The sequence below is a fragment of the Acinonyx jubatus genome, chromosome D4 (genome assembly GCF_027475565.1).
Source record: "Acinonyx jubatus isolate Ajub_Pintada_27869175 chromosome D4, VMU_Ajub_asm_v1.0, whole genome shotgun sequence".
NCBI classification, from domain to species: domain Eukaryota; kingdom Metazoa; phylum Chordata; class Mammalia; order Carnivora; family Felidae; genus Acinonyx; species Acinonyx jubatus.
In genome coordinates, this window is record NC_069391.1 from 13,377,715 (window position 1) to 13,398,078 (window position 20,364).

Consider the following 20,364-nt stretch of genomic DNA (forward strand, 5'->3'; position numbering starts at 1 on the left):
TCCCCAGCCAGAAGTGCCTCCTTCTCAAGGCTGCTCCACTGCCACGCTGCTGGTGCCCACCCTGGGGGGGCTGCTGGGGGTGCGCACAAGGCAGCCTGTGCAGGGGAGATGCCTATAGTTGGTGAGAGCTGGGTCTAGGAATAGGGAAGGCAGGCCTGGGCAAGAGCACGCAGAGCCATGAACCAACTGCACCATGGTCAGGTCCGCTGGACTCAAACCCTGTTCAGCCCTGACCAGGCCTGGCCAGGTCTCCCTTCTCATCACCAACAGCGCCGAAGAGGACAGACAGGCCACCCTCCCTCTGTCATACAAGCAGCTGCCACTATCTACCCACCCGTTACTCTGAGGGGGTCTCCCACCCCAGAAGACCTGTTCTATGCAGCCCCACAGTGGGGAGTTGTCCAGATGCCCTAAGGCAGTGCGCCAGGGCCCAGAGGGCAAGAACACGGCCCTCAGCTTAGGTGGGAAGGCGGCCCCTCACTGCTGTGGGTCCCAGACTTTCTGGAAGGCAGCTGTGAAACTGGTGAGCCTGTGGGTCCTGTACACAGTATCACGGGAAGACCCTGGGAGGAGCCTGAGCCCACGCATGCCCTCCTGACTGCAGAGATGTGGGCAGTGTGAACCTGCCTCTCTCAGGAGCCCCTGCCTCCTCATGCCCTCAGCCAACCCTGTGACCTGGGGGAGGGAAAGAAGACAGGCAGGGAATCAGAGACCCGGGGTAGGGGGGAGGTGACGAGGCGGCAAGGAGGCCGGTGTGGGCCAGGGTTTCTGGGGCTCTGGAAATTTCTCACTCCATTATGTACAACTTTGGGCCCTCAAAAATTGAAAGTGGACCTTAGACTACAGAATTGAGTTCTAGGCCCAGGAGACCTACTGGCCAATGGAGAAAGGGTGGGGGCTGGGGGAGGGAGTGGCCACTGCCTCTCTGGGAACCACACAGCCTGAGGACCCCTTCCTGCCCTACAGGCAACCCAGAGAGCCCCTTTCTCTGAACACACAGAGCAGAGGCAAGTACTGCATGGAGCCTGGTGGCTCCACAGGGCTTCTAAACACCTGGGGTGGGTGCCAGGCCCAGGCTGGGATGAGTAGGAGCTCTCTTTAGAGCTAAAACCCAACGAGGCATGGAACAGGAAAGTGACCTGCCTGAGCCCACCCAGCTATCAGGGCCAGATCTGCCTCTTGTCACATTGAAAGGAGTAGGGATGACGGGGAGAAGGCCCAGGAACCCAAGGACAGGGACTCTGAAAAGCCACAGCCCAGGAAAGCAGAGTCCGGGGAGCGGGCAGGAAGGTGCCGAGATGCCCGCTCACACAAACCTCACCTTGGGACTTCGGGGCCCTTGTCAGACGCTCTGCTTCTCACCAAGAATGCCCCTTTGGTTCCCAAGTGTTCAGATAGAAGGGGCTCATAAGCACATGGCCCTAGCACATGAGTTACTTTCTATCCTTCTGCCTATTGATCCCCCAAGGCCCACTGAGGCGGCTGGAGCCTGGCTTCCAACTCCCTCCACAAAGCACCGTGAGCCCCGAGAACAAAGGTCACTGCAGATGGGAGTCGGCTTTCCAGGCTAGCCCAGCCCTTGGGGGACAAGTACTGAAGGAATAGACACAGCAGCAGAAGAGATCTCCCTCGCTCCCTCTCTGGGGGCCAGGGACTCCCTCAGTTCACTCAGTTTCCCAGCAACCCCCAACACTGACCAGGAAATTAAGGACAGTATAGCCAGAGCCGGTCCAACCTAGTCAGTCTGCAGCTGGGGGTGGGTAGAAGACAATGAGGCCTCTCTCCCCTTATGGAAAGCAGAGTCAGGAAGTCCCTTTCCTTGAAGGACAGCATGAGTCCAACAGGCAGGGGGGCTCTGGAGGCCTGAAGAGGGCCACAGACTTCCGGGAACAGATAAGAGGATAAGGGGCCCTAATGGAGTCATGTGCCTGGGTCCCCAGCCTGTGTCTCCCCTGTCCTGAGACTGTGAGGGCTCAGGACCCTGACACACGGCGGTCCCTCGTCTCCATCACAGGCTACTTGGTCCTTAAACCACACCAAGTCCAGAGGGCAGAGGCCCAGTTCCTTCTTTCTTGTCTTAAATGTAGGTAAGAGATTCATCTTTTATTCTCCTAGGACACAGGCCAGCATGCAAGGCCTTCTGCAATGTCCAGTCCTTCTCCACTGCATCCCCTTCAGGCAACTCCCACCAGGAGGGGACACGGGGGGAGCCTTCCTGAAGGAGCCTGTCTCCAGCACTAGGTGGGAGGGACTGAAGCATGGCCTGGAAGATAAAAAGAGGTGGGCAGAAGCCCTCCAGGAGGGCTTGCCCAGATGGCTACAGGACAATCCCTGTTCTGGAGGCCATGGGACCGGGGATGGCTGTCACCACAGCCGGCTGGTTGCTGTGTGGAGGCAATACACCGCGCTCTGTGTGTGAGTCTGTGTGTCTGATGTGTGAGGGCTGCGACAGGTGGTCACTTGTAGGGATGTCAACTGAACTCTGTCTCACTGGACGTGTGTCTGGGAGAGGCTGGATCTCCTCAAGCCTGAGACGCCAGCCCTTGGGTGCAGCGGGAAGGTTCCTAAAACCCACTTCCTCACTGTAAGCCACAACCCCACCCGTCGGCTCCATATGTGTGTCAGCGACCGGCTCCAACCACGAGAAGGAACAAGAACCCCCCGCGGCAACTCTATGACACAACTCTTGGGTTTAGGGAGCCCACCTGGCTGCGACGGGTGCTTCTGTTAGAGCTGAAATCAAGGACTCGGACACGGGGGGCAGCAGATAACCTAGTGCGCATCCCAGGCCTCTGCATGGGGCCACAGAGCGTGGGGGACCCATCTGCGCCCACACACGCACCTTCACCTTGCCCGTGCTCTGCAGGATGTGCACCAGAGCTGATGCCATCTCCTCCTTGGTCTTGGCGCTGAGGATGGGCTCGAGGGCTGCACAGAGCCCCAGGTAGTGGTTGGTGATGTGCTCGGCAAATTCCTTGTACATCTCCATGGGCAGGATGGTGACGGTCTGGTAGCGAGCCTTGATGCGGATCATGGGCCCAGGGCCCTTGCCGCCCTTGGGGTTGGGTGTCACCACCGGGTACCACTTCTCCACGAACTGCCGCCCAGCCACCGAGGCGGCAGGCAGGCTCACCAGGCCCAGGTAACTGTTGCGCTCCTTCTTCTTCTTCTTGTCAGTCTCCCGGTACAGGTGGACGGTGACGGTGCGCAGAGGGGGCAGGTTGTGGAACTCAAAGTGCTCGCCCCAGAAGACATTGTCCGTCTTGAGCTTGCCCGTGGTGCGGGCGTAGAGCACATCGTCCAGGCACAGCTCACACAGATACTTCTTCTTGGCCGGCAGGTCCTTGGCCTCGATCACCCACAGCTTTAGGATGTGCTCCACACGCCGGCTGTTGTCCTGCACGTGCACAAAGGGGCCTCGGTCACCAGGGGGGCAGGGAGAGCTTTCAGACACAGGAGGGGCCCAAGCCCGACACAGGACAGGGGTGAGGCAGGGACCGCTTGGAGCCTGGCGGACAAGGGGCTGGATCCCTGCTCTGTCTTGTACGACGAGCCCACTGACCTTAGGCACATGACTTAACCTAAGCCTTGGTTCCCTCTCCTGTGAAACAGGAATGAAACAGAGTAACAGATCGAGTAGGAGGTTCGCACAATGCCTGGCACATAGCAGGTGACTGTGCCATTTACCAGCTCTTCTGGAGTTTGCTGGTCTGTAACGTCACTTAGGAGGTGACCACCGCTAAGGCCCCTTCCGTAGTGAGGTCATGGTGACCAGGGCTCAGCCCAGCCCCAAAGGCAGCCACAGAAGCAGATGATTATAAGAGGGGATCCAGGGACCTGACGGGGGCGGCTTGGGGGCACACCTGCCTAGGTCAGTGGTGCTCCCCTGAAGGGGACAGATGTCTAAGCTGGAACTGGATGCGTAGGGAATCAGCCTGGGGAAAGGGGGACATCCAGGCAGCAGAATGCCAGCACTCAAGTCCCCAATAGTCCAATGCTCAGTTCTCTGGCCCAGCCTCTTTAGCATGTGGCTCGAGTCAGTCTGGCCAACTGGAGCTCCTCCCTCAGAGCCCGGCACCTACTGCTCACCTGGGTGCTGCCTCCACCCCCCCATCACAGCCCACATCGGAGATCCCTGCCTCTCCCCTCCTGTCAGCGTCTAGGTCTACTCTGGGTCCAGCCTCAGTCCACCCTACTTGGGCATTGGGGACACAGGCTTACCTTGTTGGGGTGTACCGCTCGCCGAAGGTTCTCCATCCACTTATCCCGCTCGGCTGCCGATCGGCAGGAGAAGCACTTGCTTCCTGATGACGTGGTCACCTGTGAGAGACAGGCAGGACCGTGTCACAGGGGAGGGGAACACAGTAAGGCTGGTACGATGGAAGACCTCTGGGCCCTGGGCGGGTGGACTATGGCCACCAGGTCTGAGCCACAGCCACAGGGCAGCTCACCCAATGACCACGTTTGCAGGTGACCCAAGGTCCCAGAGCAAGTCAACAGCAGGACAGCGGAGCCCTGCACCAGTCGGTGCCTGGTCACCACTCCCCACCCCTGCCTCAGCGTCCCCATCCACAGGAGAGCATCTTTCTGGCTCCAACCTCACTCTCCCAGAGATGGGGAGAGAAGGTGTGGGCCCCCTGCCCGGGTCAGAAGGCAATGCTCAACTCGGACCTCCCCCCTACAGGTAAAGCCACAGGCACCGAGAAGACAGATACAAAGGATCACCTCAGTCCTTAGCGGCTACCGCTGACAGTTCTCTTTAGCCAAGTGGCTAAACTTGGTCACAGAAACTTAATATTCGGGGGACAACACTGGAGAAATAAAAATTGCACTGTCTAGATGTGCTGGGCCCTGGGGTCCTCCTGTCTGAAACCCTGACCCTCCTCCCCAGACTCCTGCTCCTCCTTCAGTCCCATCCAGGTCGGGGGGCCCGACCCAAACTGCTCCCACTCTGTTCCTGCTGTCCCCTGCTATCCCGGCTTTGTGGGGGAAACCAGACTCCTCACCCGGCTGTTCAGGCACCCCCTGCTGTGGACAAGCGGGCAGGCACCATCTTCAGCCTGTCCCAGGCAAAGAAGTCAGAGCCCGGCCGGTCCAGGCGTCTTGAGCCAGAAACGGCCCCAGAGGCCCAGAGCGTGGGGCAGGTGCGCCAGGCACCACCCCGCCTCTTCCCCGGGGCCAGGGGGGACCCGGAGGTTGTCCCTGAGTAGCTGATTTCCATCACCAGGCGAATTCATTCCTCTATCAGAGAGCTCCCCTAATTATGCAAGACAGTTGGGGGTGGGAAGCTTCCCAGAAACAGAGGTGGGAAGAGAATATGAATAATTGGAGAAGCAATTAGGAACTCCTAGGAACACTTGCAACATTAGCTACCATGGTCTTGGTTTGGCCTCAGGCTTTTGTGTGGCTGCTGACATCGTCCTGCCCACTCTGGGCCTCAGATTCCCCATCTACGGTGAGGGAGCCCTGCACAGGTTGGGGGCTGTCCCCCTGCTCTCAAACTTGGGTCACAGAAAGCTAGGGCAGGAAAGGTTCTGGTTCTCATTATGCAGAAGGGGAGACAGGCCCAAAAAAGGGGTACTCTCTCCTACCCCACATTGCATTTGAGGGGTTTCTAAGGAGGAGTGAGCAGGCTCTGGGGGCTTAAGCAATTCTATACAGGCCTTCACTCCCTTCACCCACTGGGGCCTCATGCCCTTGCACATGGGAGACAGTGCCGGGCCGCGTACAAAGAGCCCACGGAGCAGGAACAGAGCCCCCCATTTCCCAGCTCCACCCGGTCTCTTAGGAGCCAAAAGCGCTGGGCAGATTCCAGCCTGGCCCCAAAGAGCCTGGCCTTCACCGAGGCCACAGAGCGACCCAGCGCCCCACCTTGCTCCTGCAGTGGGACCCACCTCGAAGCAGTAGTCCTGGCCCAGGATGCTGCTGTGCACCGGCTTGATGACCACCTCCTCCTCCATGCTGAGGTCCAGCGCCTCTACCGCACTGCTGGGGCTGAGCAGGGACTCGTGGGAGCGAGACTCCTTCAGCCTGGGCATCAGATGGGACCTGGGGGTGTGGGTTCTTGTGTCAGGCCCAGCCTGCTGCTCCCCTCCCTTCCCCCTTCCCCGGGGGGCCTGCCCAGACCTCCCAGCTGGAGGCAGTCACTCCTCCCGGGAAGGGGGCACCACAGCGCTGGAGTCACAGACACCCGCCAGGCCCTCTTGCCCACGGCGGGACTCCGGGAGAGTGGCTCAGCCTAAGGGAGCAGGTGCCGGAGGATCAGGCCACCACTCAGGAGCCGAATGTCAGCACCGAGTGCTGGGGTAGGGTCCTGGCCTTGGAGACCCACGGGACCCACGCAACCTTCTCTACCTCCTCTCCTCGGCCTTGGTCTCCCTCCAAGACCAAAGTAGTCACCCATTTGTCTAGAAAGTCACTGTCAACAAAGCTCTTTCTCACACATCATCCCACTCCCCCCACCAGTCCCACTCAGGGCAGGAGAGCCACGGGGACATCCGCTGCTCCCACCTTACAGAGGAGGACCTGGGGCTCAAACAGGAAAGAATACCACAGTCTCCGCACAGAACCTGAGACACTGAGACTCAGACAGGGTCCATGTCCCGGAGTTTGGGAGCCCAGGCCAGGCTCAGTGGGCTCGACACAGGCACAAAGAGCGGAGATAGTTGACATCATCTGGTGCCCAGAAGGAGCCCAGACTAGGACGGACTCCGAGAGACCCGGCCTTGGACCTGGGCCCACTGCTCACTTGCTGTTCCCCTCTCTGAGCCTCAGTTTCCTCAGTACATCACATGGAAGGTACCTCAGATGGCACCCGCACCAGGGCTTGGTAGAGTCCTTCCGAGAGGCGAATGTCCCTTCCAGAGCCAACGGCACATGGCAGTGTCCCACCAAAGCCCCCTCCCACAGCTGTGGCCTTAGGACCAGCAGGCCTGCTAAGCCCTTCCTGGCATGGGAGCCGGGCAGGTCTTGCCCCTACCCCTGTCCACAGCGCAAATCCCTGGGGGGCTTGGCCCACCCAGACCTCCTTCCCCCAGCACCCTCTGCCTCTCAGCTCCTGGCCTCCAACGGCTCAAAGCTCAAGCCATCATTCTCTCCCTGTCTCACCAAAGACCCTACCTCAGGACAGGAAGGTCCGGCAGAATCACCAAACACTTCCTGCGGAGCACAAACCCGGTAGCCTGTATCTCCGTGACCACTGGAGGTAAGCCACTGGGGTAAGCCCCGCTATGTGGGGGCTCAGGAATTCAGAGATGAGCTGGACGGATCCTGCCCAGAGGCCCCCACAGGCTGCAAGAGGCCACCGTCCACACCCCAGACTCGAGATGCCCATGGCAACAGACCTCTCTAAGATGGGAGTTCTGTGTTAGGCACTGCAGAGGAATCAGAGCCAGAACTGGGACCCCAGCCCACAGGGACCCCACAGCCTGACCCAAGAGGCCCAGTCAGCCCCGCCCCCCCCACCCCACCTCACCCCCCCCCCCCCCCCCCGTGCCTAGAATGAAGCTGGCACAGGGCAAGGCTCAGGTCCCTCAAGCTGAACTGACGCATTCAGGTAGGGCTCCTGAGAGCTTGAGGGGAGTGGCCGGACCAGAGGGAAGCTGTGAGGCAGGCTGAGGTCAGGTTAGAGCCGAGCCACGTGAGGCCCGAGCCAGCGACACCACCTCCGCTCCTCCAGCTCTCTCTCTCTCTGGAGGCAGCCCTCACAAACCTGCACTGTGGCCACCACCCCACTCAGTTCTGGGTGCTAACAGAGCTCCCCAGGCCCTGCTCCAGTGGCCTATTCACCCCCATCATAGCATTGACCTAGGTGGGGGGTGGGCTTGTAGTCCCCTCAGCTGCAAGATTCTACCTTGGGCCGCCCCCCACGCAAGGCAAACTCCAGGCCTCCCTCCCAGATAGGGCTTCATACCTCAGTGCAAGAGATGCCCTGCCCCAGGTGCTGGAAAAGCCACCCTGCTTAGGAAGGGCTGGGAACCACAGCACCCTAGGCTTGCTGTCCAGGGCTTAAAACCCAGCTGGCAGGCTGGGACCGGGCTGTTTTCCGGCCCAGCCTGGAAATCCCTGCCGGGTAAGGATGCTGGGAAGGCAGAGTAGGGACCCAGGATGTACAGAGGGAGGAGCTGGTGTCCTAGGGGGCTAGGGCCCCCTCTCGCCTGAACAAGGTGGCTGGGGAGAGGAAAGGGAGGCATGGTTCAGTAGACTGGCTCTGCCCAGGGAGAGCCAAAGCGGCCCTGGGTCTACAGCCCAGGAGCCCAGCAGGCCCAGCCCAGACCCCAAGCGGCCAGATCCTGGAGCCCAGGGCTGCACAGCCCTCCTCTTTCTTCCCTACCACCCGGTTCCATAATCACACCCCAGCGGGCCCAGGCCTCCCTGGGAAGGTTCCTGGCTGAACAGAGGGCTGTGGGGAAACTCACAGTAAAGGCATCCTGACTGTAGCTGGGCAGCTGTGACCCTCCCAACCTCCTGTGGGCTTCTCCAGCCTGGGGGACCCAGAACAGAGGCCGAACCCCTTGCACCCGAGTTCACTGGGAGGGGGAGTGGGGGCAGCTACTCCAAGGTCTGGCAGGCTATTTCTGCACCGTCTAGAGGGCCAAGCTCTAACTGCTGGCCTGTGGGATGGGGGCAGGGCCAGTGGGCCTGGGCTCCCTGATTCCCATGCAGACACGTATCCTTCCCGCTCGACCTGGAGTCCGCCCGTTCCTCCTCTCTTTCCCACAAGGCTCCTGGCGAGAGAGAAAGGGGCACATGAGGTCCAGAGGGAGTTGTTCTTCTGTGACCCTGGCAGAGGTGAGTGTGCCCCTGGTGGTGGCTATAAGATGACCAGGTTTCGGGAAGGGAGAGTGGTCACTTGGTCACTTCCTCAACCCAAGAGGATCACCAAACGGCCTAAGAACCACCTCCTCCAGGAAACCAGCCTTGACCCAGGCCCACAGGACCCCCAAATACCCCCACACCAGCCCACCCCATCAATTACTCAAAGCAGGCCTTTACCACACCAATCCTTTGCCTCGTGTCAGCACTGGTAGGCCAGCATCTTGCTTACCTAGAGCCTCTGCCTTCCCAGGCTGGGCAAAAGGTTCAATAAGGCAAGGAGGGAGGGTGGAGGGCACCGCAGACTTCCCAGGCCCTAAGGGGGCAGCAAGTAGGCACGGACTCCCTACCCAGGAAGCTCAGGAAAAGGAGGTGATCAGGTGCTGGCCGCTGCCTCGCTCCCACTCTACTCCCAGGAGAGAAGGGCTCCACCCACAGGTACTTGCTTTTTCACTCTGCACAGGGCGCTCAGCTGCTCACTTTGGCATCCTTTTTACCAGGAGTATTCATCTACTCATTTCCCAGAAAGGTAAGGGGTTCAGGAAGCAGCAGTTACCTGATGTGTCCAAAGCCCCTGCTAGAATGGGGCCCTGGTTGCTCTGGGAGCCCTGCCCACGGCTGCCTCATGTGGTGTGGGGGGTCTGGGGCCTGATGCCATTGTACACAGGGTCTCTGTGTCCCCCAACCCCTGCATCAGGTCCCTTCCGGTCACTCCCACTGCATGGCCTCCTCCTTTGCCCAGATCTGTGCTCTCCTGTGGTCCCTGGAGACCAGAACCACCATACCAAGCAGGGCCAAAGGCCTTCCACGTCTGCAGCCGGAGCGAGCTCATTCTCACAACAACCCTGCCGGGCACGCCACATGTCTACACTGGGCTCCATGCACCCGGCCCTCCTCACCAGGGCAGAGCTGGCACCCCTGGGCTGTGCCCACAGGAAACGTCACACATATCCCTTTGATGAATCCTCACAAGGCCGAGAGACAGATACTGAGTTCACCCCTACTTTACAGGGGAGAAACGAGACTGCTCGAGAGGGCAGCCCCTCTCCACACCTCACCCCCCTGGGGCCACTTCTTTATCCAGAAGAGGAGGGTGTTATTTCAAACAGAAATCAATAGTAATGAACATGCACTTAAAAGGTGCTGTAAAGAGGATTTTTCAGGGAGAGCCATCTCTCGGGCCTTGGAGTCCAGAAGACGGGGTTTCTGGTCAGGACTGCATGGGATTCAATGCCAGCCCCGCTAGCCAGGGCCCACCTGCCTGTTCCACCTCACCCTGGGCTGCTCTTTTCGACTCCCACAGGCAGGCCTCCAGGCATAAGCTGTCCCCTCATCCTAGCCGACCTTCAACTCTCGGCATCAGTGCACCCTCCTCCGTGAAGCCTTTCCGGACTCCTCAGAGACAGCAACCTTGTACGTGGTCCCAGAGCCTGAAAGTCATCAGGCTATGCTGGGAAGGTCTCTTGTGACCCTCTTTCTGCCTGGCAGGGGGCTCCTAGTAGATAGGGCGGGGTCTGGCTCAGCACCAAGGCTCAGGGCCCTCGAGTTCCCAGACCAAAGTCCCAGTATCCCAGCAGCCAAGGTCAGCTAAGCTCCAGGAAGGAGGAGGAGTCAGCTGGGATGAGGACAATCCTCCCTAGTGACAAAGATGAACCCAGCTTTGGTCATCAGGGCAGCTGCCTGCTCACCCAGTACCTCTGAGAAATGCCCCTGCTCTGGCTTTGTCCAGGTATGGGGGGCTCCTTCCATATCTCCCAAGACCAGGGGTCACTGTACCCTCCATGGCTGCACCCCCCTCCCCACTGTCCCATCCCTCCGAGACATCCCTGAGTCCTAGACACAACTGATTCTCTAGACTCTAAACAGACCCAGGGGATTAGAAGCCCTGGATCCCCTCCCCAACCAAGCCCAGTTGCTCGGCCCTTTACCTCCATAGCATGGAATCCTCATATTTCCTGGCAAGGGGATGGTGCCATGGTTCCCAGACCATCGATGAGACAGCCAAGGACACAGGGTAGGGAGACCTGCCCTGGACTCCTCTGCTCCAGAGAGCTATCTCGGCCAGGGCCCGGGGGGCAATGCGGGAAGGCCTCCCTACTGGCCGCCTCCACCTAGACCACAGCGGCAGCCTTCTGCCGGACAGGCCCCTCTGCCTTGCCCTCACAGCCCAAAGAGAATCAAGCCACAGTGCTCCAAGCTGGTGTTGAGCCCTCCCTGAGACGCCCCTCACATCACACCCAGACAAGTGACCTAGACTCTCCTCCCCAGCTGGTCCCTGCCCTGCCCTGAACCCCTTCCCCCTCAGGGCCTTCGCCAGTACAGTTTCCAGAAGCCCCTACCGCCTCTCCCTGCACCCCTCTGCCTGCCGAAATCCTTGTTTCTCGGCTGTCAAAGCCCAGCCCGAATGCGGCCACCATCACCGTGCCGCTCTGGTCTCCCCGGGCAGACAAGGGCTCACACCCAGGCCATGTGGCCAAGCCCCGTGCCACACCACTTGCCCACCTGTCTCCTCACCTAGCTATCAGGACAACCACCAGGACTGAGGTACCGCACCCCAGAAAGACAGGGTGAGTGAGACTCGAGTGAGCCAAGTGAGACTCGAGCCCCGTCCGGCAGAGTCTAAGGCTGGCTCCATCGGTGCCCCCATCCCTTCTCCGTCACCCCCAGGCTGCCGAGCAGCCAAAGGCCACGGGCAGCCGACCTGCTCACCATGACCCACTCATTCCAGGTCCAAGAGGAAGAGCCAGGGGGGCTGGCGAGGGTGGGGCAGCCCCTGCCCAGGAAACGGGCGAGGGAGCCACTGTTGGGGATACAGCCAGGCCCCACAGCAGCTCATTGTGAGGGCTGGGGAGCAGGAACAAGAGGACATTGTCCCAGCTCCTGGGCCACTGCCTTATCTGATAGCCTTCCAGCCAGCCCACGAGCTGTTTTTCAACTCCAGCCTTTTTTTCTCTTCAAAGGTTACTGACACAGAAGTTTAGCAAATTCCCCATTATTTCAAGGAGGGAGGAGACCCACAAACAAAAACTTGCGATAATTAAAAAGCCCTATCTGACACAGGGAGGACGTTCTCAGCTACTATGGGGTGGGGGTGGGGGGAAGGGGGGGTGTGCGGGGAGCTGAGAGGTTGTATAGCCTGGAAAATGAGAGGCTCAGAATCTCCTTCCAAATCTCAAAAGGGCAGAGAGAGCTGCCCTGCATGCCCCCACCAGAGGGCAGAGCCGGGGCCAGGAGAAGCCAATCGCAGCTCAGGCACAGCTGACCCCAAATGGGTCAAGCTGGTTTGGTTTTGGAGGAGTGAGCACCCTGTCCGTGGGAGTGTGCAAGCAGGAGCTGGGAGCCCCTTTAGACATGCTGCGGAGGGGACGCCTGCGCTGCTAGAGGGCTGCTGGGTAACAGGCCAGGTGCACAGGTAGGCAGTGGAGTAAGCCCCAGGGGCAGACACACACATACCCTCCCCACCCACAGCTGGGAACAGGGAGGCGGGCAGGAGGGCCTGGTGTCACCAGTGCCCAGCCATTCCTCAAAAACCACTCAGCCTTGATCATTTATAAGTCATTCAGCTCTCCAGGCCTCGGTTTCCCCATCTGTAAGTGGGGAGAGTGACATACATTCCTTATAGGACTGTTGTAAGGATCAAGTAGGAGTGCAGGGGAGGGGCGCCCGGGGGGCTCAATGGGTTAAGTGTCCGACTTCGGTTCAGGTCATGATCTTGCGGTTCATGGGTTCGAGCCCCACACTGGGCCCTGTGCTGACAGCTCAGAGCCTGGAGCCTGCTTGGGATTCTGTGTCTCCCTCTCTCTCTGCCCATCCCCCACTCAGTCTCTCTCTGTCTCTCTCTTTCTCTCCCAAAAATAAAGCTTAAAAAAAAAGATAGTGCAGGGGAGAGGCTCCAGAAAGCAGGGGTAAATAAATGCCAGCCGCTCAGGACAGTTCCAGTCCTTCTGTCTGCTCTACACACTTGCCTCAGTAGGAACGGGGGGCAGCTGTGAGCAAGGCCAAAGCTTCCGGGGTGGGTGATGCTGCTGACATTTGGGGTGATAAGGACCCCTCATGTCATTCTCTGTTCCTTTCCTCTGGCCACTCAAGTCCCTCGCTTTCTCCATGCCTCAAGTCTTCCCCATCTGCAAAATGGGGACAAATTACATCTCCCGAAATGCTCTGGGATGCCTCAAAAAAAAAAAAAAAAAAAAAAAAGCTCTTAATTTCCTGAAAGAAAGGAAAGGGTGATCAGTATACCCTGCCGAGGGGGCCACTTTAGCCCCTTTGCCCGTGACTCCTGAGCACAGCGTTCCCCAACCCAATGTCCCACTCATGCTTGTGTGGTCCCCTGCCACTGCCCACGGCCACAACCAGGCCTGGAGGGGGTAAAAGTCCTGGCCAAGGTTGATCTCAATGGAGGAGGTGCCCACCTGAGGGCTGGCAGGACCTGTGGACTCTGGAGTCATGTCAGAACATGCCAGGAGGTCCAGGGAGCTATGCTGGAAGCCTCTGCCCACAGCGGAAGGAGCCCGGTGCTGGAGTGCAGTCAGGGGGAGGACACTGCGTCCTGGGACACAAACAGGGCCGCACCCCACCGGGAACATCCAGCAGAGCTCTCTCTCCCCAGGCCCAGCCTTGTCCCTCCGGCCTGGGAACTCACTGCTGAGAAGGCCAGTGCTCACTCTGGCCCAGCTGGGGCCCCAGGGGAGGGGAGAAGAATGCAGCTGCCTGGTGGCTCCCATGGCCCAGGGGAGACAGAGCCTGTCCTTAAAAGGCAGGCAGGCAGGCTGCCTGCCCTGCCTGGGAAGCCTTCCTGGGATGACAGAGCCTGGAGGCATGGCCCCTCTCGGCCCAGCATTCTGTCAGTCCAAGGCAAGGGGGGGCAGTCCTAACAGTCACTAGATCTGGTGTGACCCTATCTGAGGGCTACACTGAGCCCTGGGCTGGCCGGTGCCTGGTCTCCAGCCTTCACCCTACCCCTGCAGCCTGTGCCTCCCCTCATACTGCAGGGCTGAGCTGGCAAAGGAGGGTCCACACCCTGACTACCAGGACAGGAGGATGGGACGGCTCATCACATGCTATGGCTACAGTGCAGCTCGAGGCCTGGCTCCCAGGAAGTGCCCCAGAGATGCCGATTCAATGATCGACACTGTGGCCACGTGCACTTAACAACCACTTAAGCACCTACTATGTGCCCAGCTGTGTGACAAGTATTCCTGCCAAGACGATGGCCTTCTCCCAACATGGCCCCGCACAAAAAGCAGACGGGGGGAGCCGGCACTCAAATAGGTCCGCAGAGCCCCAGCTCATGGAGTGACCTTTCCCATGCATACCCCGGTAAATCCAAGGACTTGATGAAGGAAGCTTTAAGACACCAGAGGCAACAGGCTAGAGATGTGGAGTGGCTTGGGCGGGTCACGGGGTCCAGAAGTGAGAGCTGGGATCCTAACGGCCACATCGCCCTCAGCTGGACAGTCCTGGTACCTACGTGATGCTGGGCCAGGCCCTCACTGAGAGGGAGACAGGAGGGCGGGGAACCTGGCCTGGGGGGCCTGGGCTCCTGTCCGCCCTTACCCTGCCTGTGACCTTGGGCCCCCCTTTCCCTTAAACCCACAGACTTGCTGCACAGCTCTGAACAAGCTCCCTCTCTAGGCTACAGTTCCTCACCTGCTTCCAAGAACGCCACAAAAGCCCCAACACGTCAACTCTCCAAGAACATAAGGGACCGGATACTAAATACTACAACTCCTCCCACTGCCACCACAGCCACAGTACCTTCAGAGTGATACCTCACTGCTGCCTGCAGGTGACTTGGGGTCACGGTGCTTGGGAAGAGACCAGGGACGTGAGGAGTACTGGTTCTGGTCCCCTCGGTGTCCTGGCCACCCCCCACCCCCACCATTTCCGGTGTGGTTCTGCAGCCCTAACGGAGTTTTCAAAAAGCATTCGGGAACACATTTACCTCCACACATCTTACTTTCTTTTAGGGGGGCTGGGGGGGCAAGGGGCATGCAGAGTGAGAAGAAACAAAAAACTTTCCATCTAATCCCCCAAGTCATCCTGCAGCCTGAATAATTTTGGGTTTTTAATCAATAGCTGTCAGACTTGTCAAATTACTTTGGGGACCGCAAAGCAGTTTTTAAACATTCATAAACCTCAGTAGAACAGCGAAGTGCCCTGAATTTTAAAAGAAGAGAATCTGAGCAACACTCATTGAATAGGATGAGATCTGGGCCTGTTCCTGCTCCTGGTCCCCAGGAGAAACAGCCTAGAGCCTAGCCAGGGTGCTCAGAAAGATCGAGGGTGACACCCTCAAACCCTCGGCCTCTCTCATCCTCCCCCAGTAAAGCCCCCACTCCCAGCCCCAGGAGCACAGCACCCAAAGCTCTGACCCGGGCCTCAGGCGCTGACATGGCAGGCCCCAGAGGACCCGGACTGTACCCCGCGGCACACAGGTTGGCCCTGTGCTAGAATGCCCTTCCCACCTTCTCCACTTAGACGACTCTTGAGAATGGTTCAAGGCCCTGGCAGAGGTGTTCCCTCCCCGCGAGCTGAGTCTGTGCCTGTCTCCTTCTCACACATGTGAACACACCCATCCACCCCCTTGGTCCCGCAGATCACACAACTGAGTATGGGACTGGTTTCTGACTGGTTCCCCAACAACGCCCCCCTCCTGTCCCCCCCCCCCCCAAGCAGCAACCATAAATACCTCCAACAGCTGCCTCCGGCCTTGGGGACTCATGACCCAAGTGGGTAAAGATGATGAAATTAAAAACAAATGAGCTGAAAACCAAGGACTTCCATCCCACGGAAGCCACTTCCCCTCTGGCTTATCTAATTCCTCTCAGCTCTCTACCTTCAGGAAGCCCTCCTAGGTTCAGCTGGCCCCTCCAAGGAATGTGAGGGAGGGGGCTGGGGGCGGGGCACAGGCAGCATCTTCTCCCCTCTCATCCCCTCCCCCCACTACCCAAGCGCCATGCCATGTGGCCTTCTGTTCTGTGCAAGTTGTTCAGGTTAGGGTGACAAGGCGATGTGGGGACTGTCCTTCCCCCATTCCTGGGCACCAAGCTTCCTGCCTCAACCTACGACCAGCCATTTGTCACCACAGCCCCAGCTCCTGGCACCATGCTGGTTGATGACCAGTCTAATGTAGTGAGGTCTCCTTCCTTACAAAGCTCCGTGACTTAGGTCTCCGTTTTTTCATCTGTAAAATGGGGATGACACCACCTCTGACATGCAGTGAGCCCTATGACCAGCCCTGGTTCTACCCTTCCCTGGGCACTCTGCCCCTTCCTGCCCCTGCTTATGCCCCCACTGCTGGTTTGAGTTAATCCAGCGCCCCAGTATATAGCTATTGAGTGCCTCCAGTATGCCAACACTGAGCCCGGGGACCTTGGGACCCCGGCTCCCTCTTCCTCCCAAAGCCCGTTATCTGGGTGTCCCAGCGGGTGGGACACCAGAGCTCTGCTTCCCAGACTGTAACTGGCAGGAAACAGCCAGGATCATTCAACAGCAGCAACACAGCAGGAGAGGGTGGCTGCCAGCCACAGGCTCTCAGGCCACCAACAAAGGCAGGAACTCAAGATGTCAAAGACTGGGGTGTAGCTGCTGAGTTCCTCCTGCTCCTAGCGACCATGCATCAGAGCCACCTGTGGCGCTACAATGCCTGCCTCACCTGTGACACCCCACACCTGGGAAAGGCAGGAGGCAGCCAAAGGGTCTCCTAAATGTGGGCTTCTGATGCTCACGCAAGCGCGGCCACCTCAAGACTTTGCAGGGCTTCCAAGGCCAGACAACATGCCAGACGCTGAGATCCCACCATCTTTTCCCACCTGCACTGGCTGACTCTAGGATAAACTAGCCCAATATGTCACTTGCCACTTGGCGCACAGGATTCCAACCAGTAACGCCATATACTTTATTTTTTCACGTAGGCTTCCACCCAACGTGGAGCCCAACGCACGGCTTGAATTCACAGCCCTGAGGTCAAGACCTGAGCTGAGATCAAGAGTCGGACACCTAACCAACGGAGCCACCCAGGCACCTCTGTCGTACGCTTTTAAATACAGCTTCCCAGGTACCTCTCAACCCAGCAGCACTGGGCTGCCCACTGACGCTTGGAATGCTCCCAGCAGCCAAGTTCTCTTTACCCATCAATCCTGGCTCAAAGACCACCACCTCCACGACACATGCCCCCGCAAAACCGACAACTCCCTCCAGGGTTGTGCCTCATGCACACCACCCACCCCCTCACACACTGGGAAGTGGAGGCTCGGAGGGGTCCAGCAGCTTGCCCCAGGTCACAGTTTACAGCCACCAGGGCAGGGCTGGAGGACTGGCAATTTGGGCTCTAGCTCCAAACTATCTTCGCTGCTTGTCAAAGCCTCAGGCTTTCACCAAAACTACAGAAATCCTATGAGCACATGCAGCAACTTTCAAGGAACTTACAGAAACCCTGGGTCACCAGAACTATACACTGAGCCCTGCCTTTGTCACCTCCCGTGCGACCCTGGGTAGATGGTTTCCCCCATCTGGCAAATGGTGAGAAGGACACCTTGCTGGAAGGAGTCCGATCCACCACCGGCCTCCCGGTCGTGACAGCAAAGGTGGCTGGGACCAAGGGACGCGGAGACTTGTAACAAGCCAGGGACAGTGCTTAGCACTTCACAGCACTGGCTCCTTTATCCCTCGCGATCCCTCCACCAGACAGTTCATAACAAGCTGAATCCCTGCCTCCTCTGGAGACAGAGGTACTTCCCCAGGAAAGACTGCCACCTCACAGTACCCTGGCTCCCAACCGCTGTTTCAGATATGGAAGCCGGAGCTGAACACACCCCGGGCCCAGAAGAGCCTTCCAGGTCTTCCACCGCCCCCAGCCTGCAGGCCCACGGATCAGGGAGCAGGCACAGGCAGGGGGCGGGGGGCGGAGGAGCCCGGCTCCGGGGTTGGGGGGCTGGGGTGGAGATGACATGGCCCCCCAACCCCAGCCCGGCCCCACCCAGCCGGGCCCAGGGTGGGGCGACTCAGAGCAAAGGCCAAGATCCTCCGCTCAGAAAACTTTTCGGCCATTCCTAGCATTTCCCGGTTCTCAAAGAAGTTAGGCCCGAGATTTGACTGTGGGAAGAAGCACCGGACACTGGATTTCCTCTCTTTAAAAAATAAAACCGGCAGCAACACTTCTCAGTTTTTCGCTTTTTGGCGGGGCTAATCTGTTTTCCACATTCTGGGCGGGCGGCACATGTCTACAGAGACACCATCACTGGAGAACAACAGAGTCCCCAAGATCGCTACCTGTGACAACCCCTCTCTGCCCAGCCTGCTCCCTCCCATCCATCTCACGTGGGTCTCCCTGGGCCCGGGACACTGGTCAGGGGCCCTGGGGCTGGCAGCTTCCCGCATTCCAACCTCCGCTCAGGCCGATCAGGACAATCAGGCCACTCACCATCCCTCAGCACGGCCACCAGGATCACCAGGATCACCAGGATCGCCAAGCCGGGGGAAACCGAGGGCCACGCCAGCCACCGGTCTGCCCGCCGTCCCCCACCGGGCCCAGCCAGTCCAACGGCGCTCTGGTCCTAGACATACCACTCCAGCTCTGTCCGCTGGGACTAATCACTGCTAGTTAAACAAAGGCTAAGTTCCAACTCTCTGTAATGTGCTTTTAAAGGGCCAGTGTCCCACTCGGGGCTGCCGGGGACTTAAAGGCACAGATCCCTTTTTCGGTACAGGAAACCAAGACCGCAAAAACCAAAAAAACTCCCCCAAAGTCATGACCAGAATGGAGGCCTTGGGCTTCTCAGGAAGATCTAGACAAAATGCACAATACTAAAAATCCAAATTTCACCTGAAGAACCCCCAAAACCCCAAAACGCGGTTGCATCTGCAGAATTAAGAGCAGACACCGCAGCCACAATTCTTAGGCACTCACTATGCGCTAGACACAGCGCTTCACACCTCATAGCACTGTCCCAGGATTCCACACAGCCACTCCACAGACAAGCATTCCCTGGACCCCATCGAGGAAGCTGCAGCAAAGCCGGTGAGCCCAGGCAAAGCCAGGCTTCCTGCTCCCACCTGGCCCCTCCGGAGGGAGGCCCGCTTTCCCCACCCCGGCCCTTAGGTCCCACCTGTTCCATACCCACTAGCATCTTTCCTTCGTGGGTAAAATGTAGGGGTTACATGGGGACTCACTCGTTGCAGGTGCCCAACCACTGGGCTTTCTGTCTGGGCCTCAGAACCCTGTGAAGCCAGTTGTATTGTTTCCCTTCTTACAGATGAAAAGACTGGAAATCATGCCTGGACACAACACGGCAGGAGATAGACAAACGCTGGGTAAGGGTGAAATACAGAAAAAGGAGAGAGGAGGAGGTCAAGGAGAGGAAAGAGGCAGGTCCACAGCCCTGCAGGAACGGGCACCTGACACTCAGGCCCTGAATTCCTTTCCCGAAAGGCTGTATGGCCAGAGGTGGGGACAAGTGAGGAGAGCCGTCCTTCCGAGCGCAGGGCTCAGGCAAGCTGGCTAAGGCCCTTCCACTGTCCATGAGAATGGAGGTAGGGCTGCAGGACTTGGGGCTCTCTTAAGGCCCCTAGGATCCAAGGGTGGGCAGGGCCTGCCCAGCTGCTAGAACAGAAGTGGGCAGGGGGGAAGAAAGGAGAGACCTCACTGCCTGGGCCTTGGTACCTGGCCTAACCAGCCCTCTAAGAAAGGTGGGCCATTTCCTGGCACCTGGAGTGGCTGGGCACACTGTAGGTGCTGTTCAGCCATCCTCTATCAATCAGAAAGGCCAAGGCCAGGCCGCGTCCTCAGGCCTAACTCTGAAAGGGCCAGCTCCTTCAAAGATTACCTTTCTGTTTCTGTTTCTGGGAAGTCTGGTAATCAATCAAGTTTGAAGCTGGGTAGGCTGCTGGTTTAAGAACACGGGCTCTGAAGCCAGACAGTTCAAATCTGGGCCGTGTCACTTACAACCTGAGTGTCTGTGGACAAGTCACCTGTTTCCCCTCTGTAAAATGGGCACTTAACCTCACAACAGGGTTGCTATGAGAAATTGATGAATTACAGAACAAGGCCCGGCTCAAAGTGAGCACTTAAGAAAGAGCAGCCGGATTAGCTAGGTTGAAGGAGGCTGCCCCAGGATCTGCTAGGAGGCACAAAGTGGGAAAAGGCTTCCTGGGTAGTGACCCTGGGCAAGTCACTTCTTTCTCCAGTCCTCAGTTTCCTCCTGTTAAAAAGGTGGGGCAGAGGTCCAACTGGAATCCTCAGTGACTACTATGCAAGACCACCCTGTAGAACTTCCCAGATGCCTGCCCTCCCCCAGAAGCATCCAGGCCAGAAAGCCATGGAGACTGGGAAAGGGTGGGCTGTGGCCCAAATCCTTAGAAACCTGTAAACAGCCTGCCTCTGTGCTGCACTGCTCCCAGGCTAACTGGGGTCTGCTGGGTAGGAGGAGGGAAGCAACAGAGGAAAGCCACCTGGCCTGTTGGGAGGGAGCATAAGGCCTCCTCCTCATCCTTCCAGGGAGAACCCAGGCCCACCCCTGCCTTCTCTAGGTCTCGGTCTCCCCACACTCC

General features: G+C 58.7%; 1 protein-coding gene across 12 annotated transcripts in view; it reads right to left on the reverse strand.

Annotated features, from left to right (window-relative positions):
• DAB2IP (DAB2 interacting protein) overlaps window positions 1–20,364 on the reverse strand; it is a 186,933-nt gene that overhangs the window by 21,307 nt on the left and 145,262 nt on the right. For 10 of the 12 annotated variants that reach the window (XM_053204682.1, XM_053204681.1, XM_053204680.1 and 7 more), the window contains 3 exons: window positions 5,895–6,048; window positions 4,222–4,320; window positions 2,843–3,397 (listed from right to left, as the gene is read on the reverse strand). In XM_053204682.1, coding sequence (XP_053060657.1) covers window positions 2,843–3,397; window positions 4,222–4,320; window positions 5,895–6,048 — 808 coding nt within the window. Of the gene's footprint in view, window positions 1–2,842; window positions 3,398–4,221; window positions 4,321–5,894; window positions 6,049–11,328; window positions 11,508–18,238; window positions 18,894–20,364 lie in introns of those variants that run through there. The other 2 variants (XM_053204686.1, XM_053204688.1) reach the window with 2 other exon arrangements.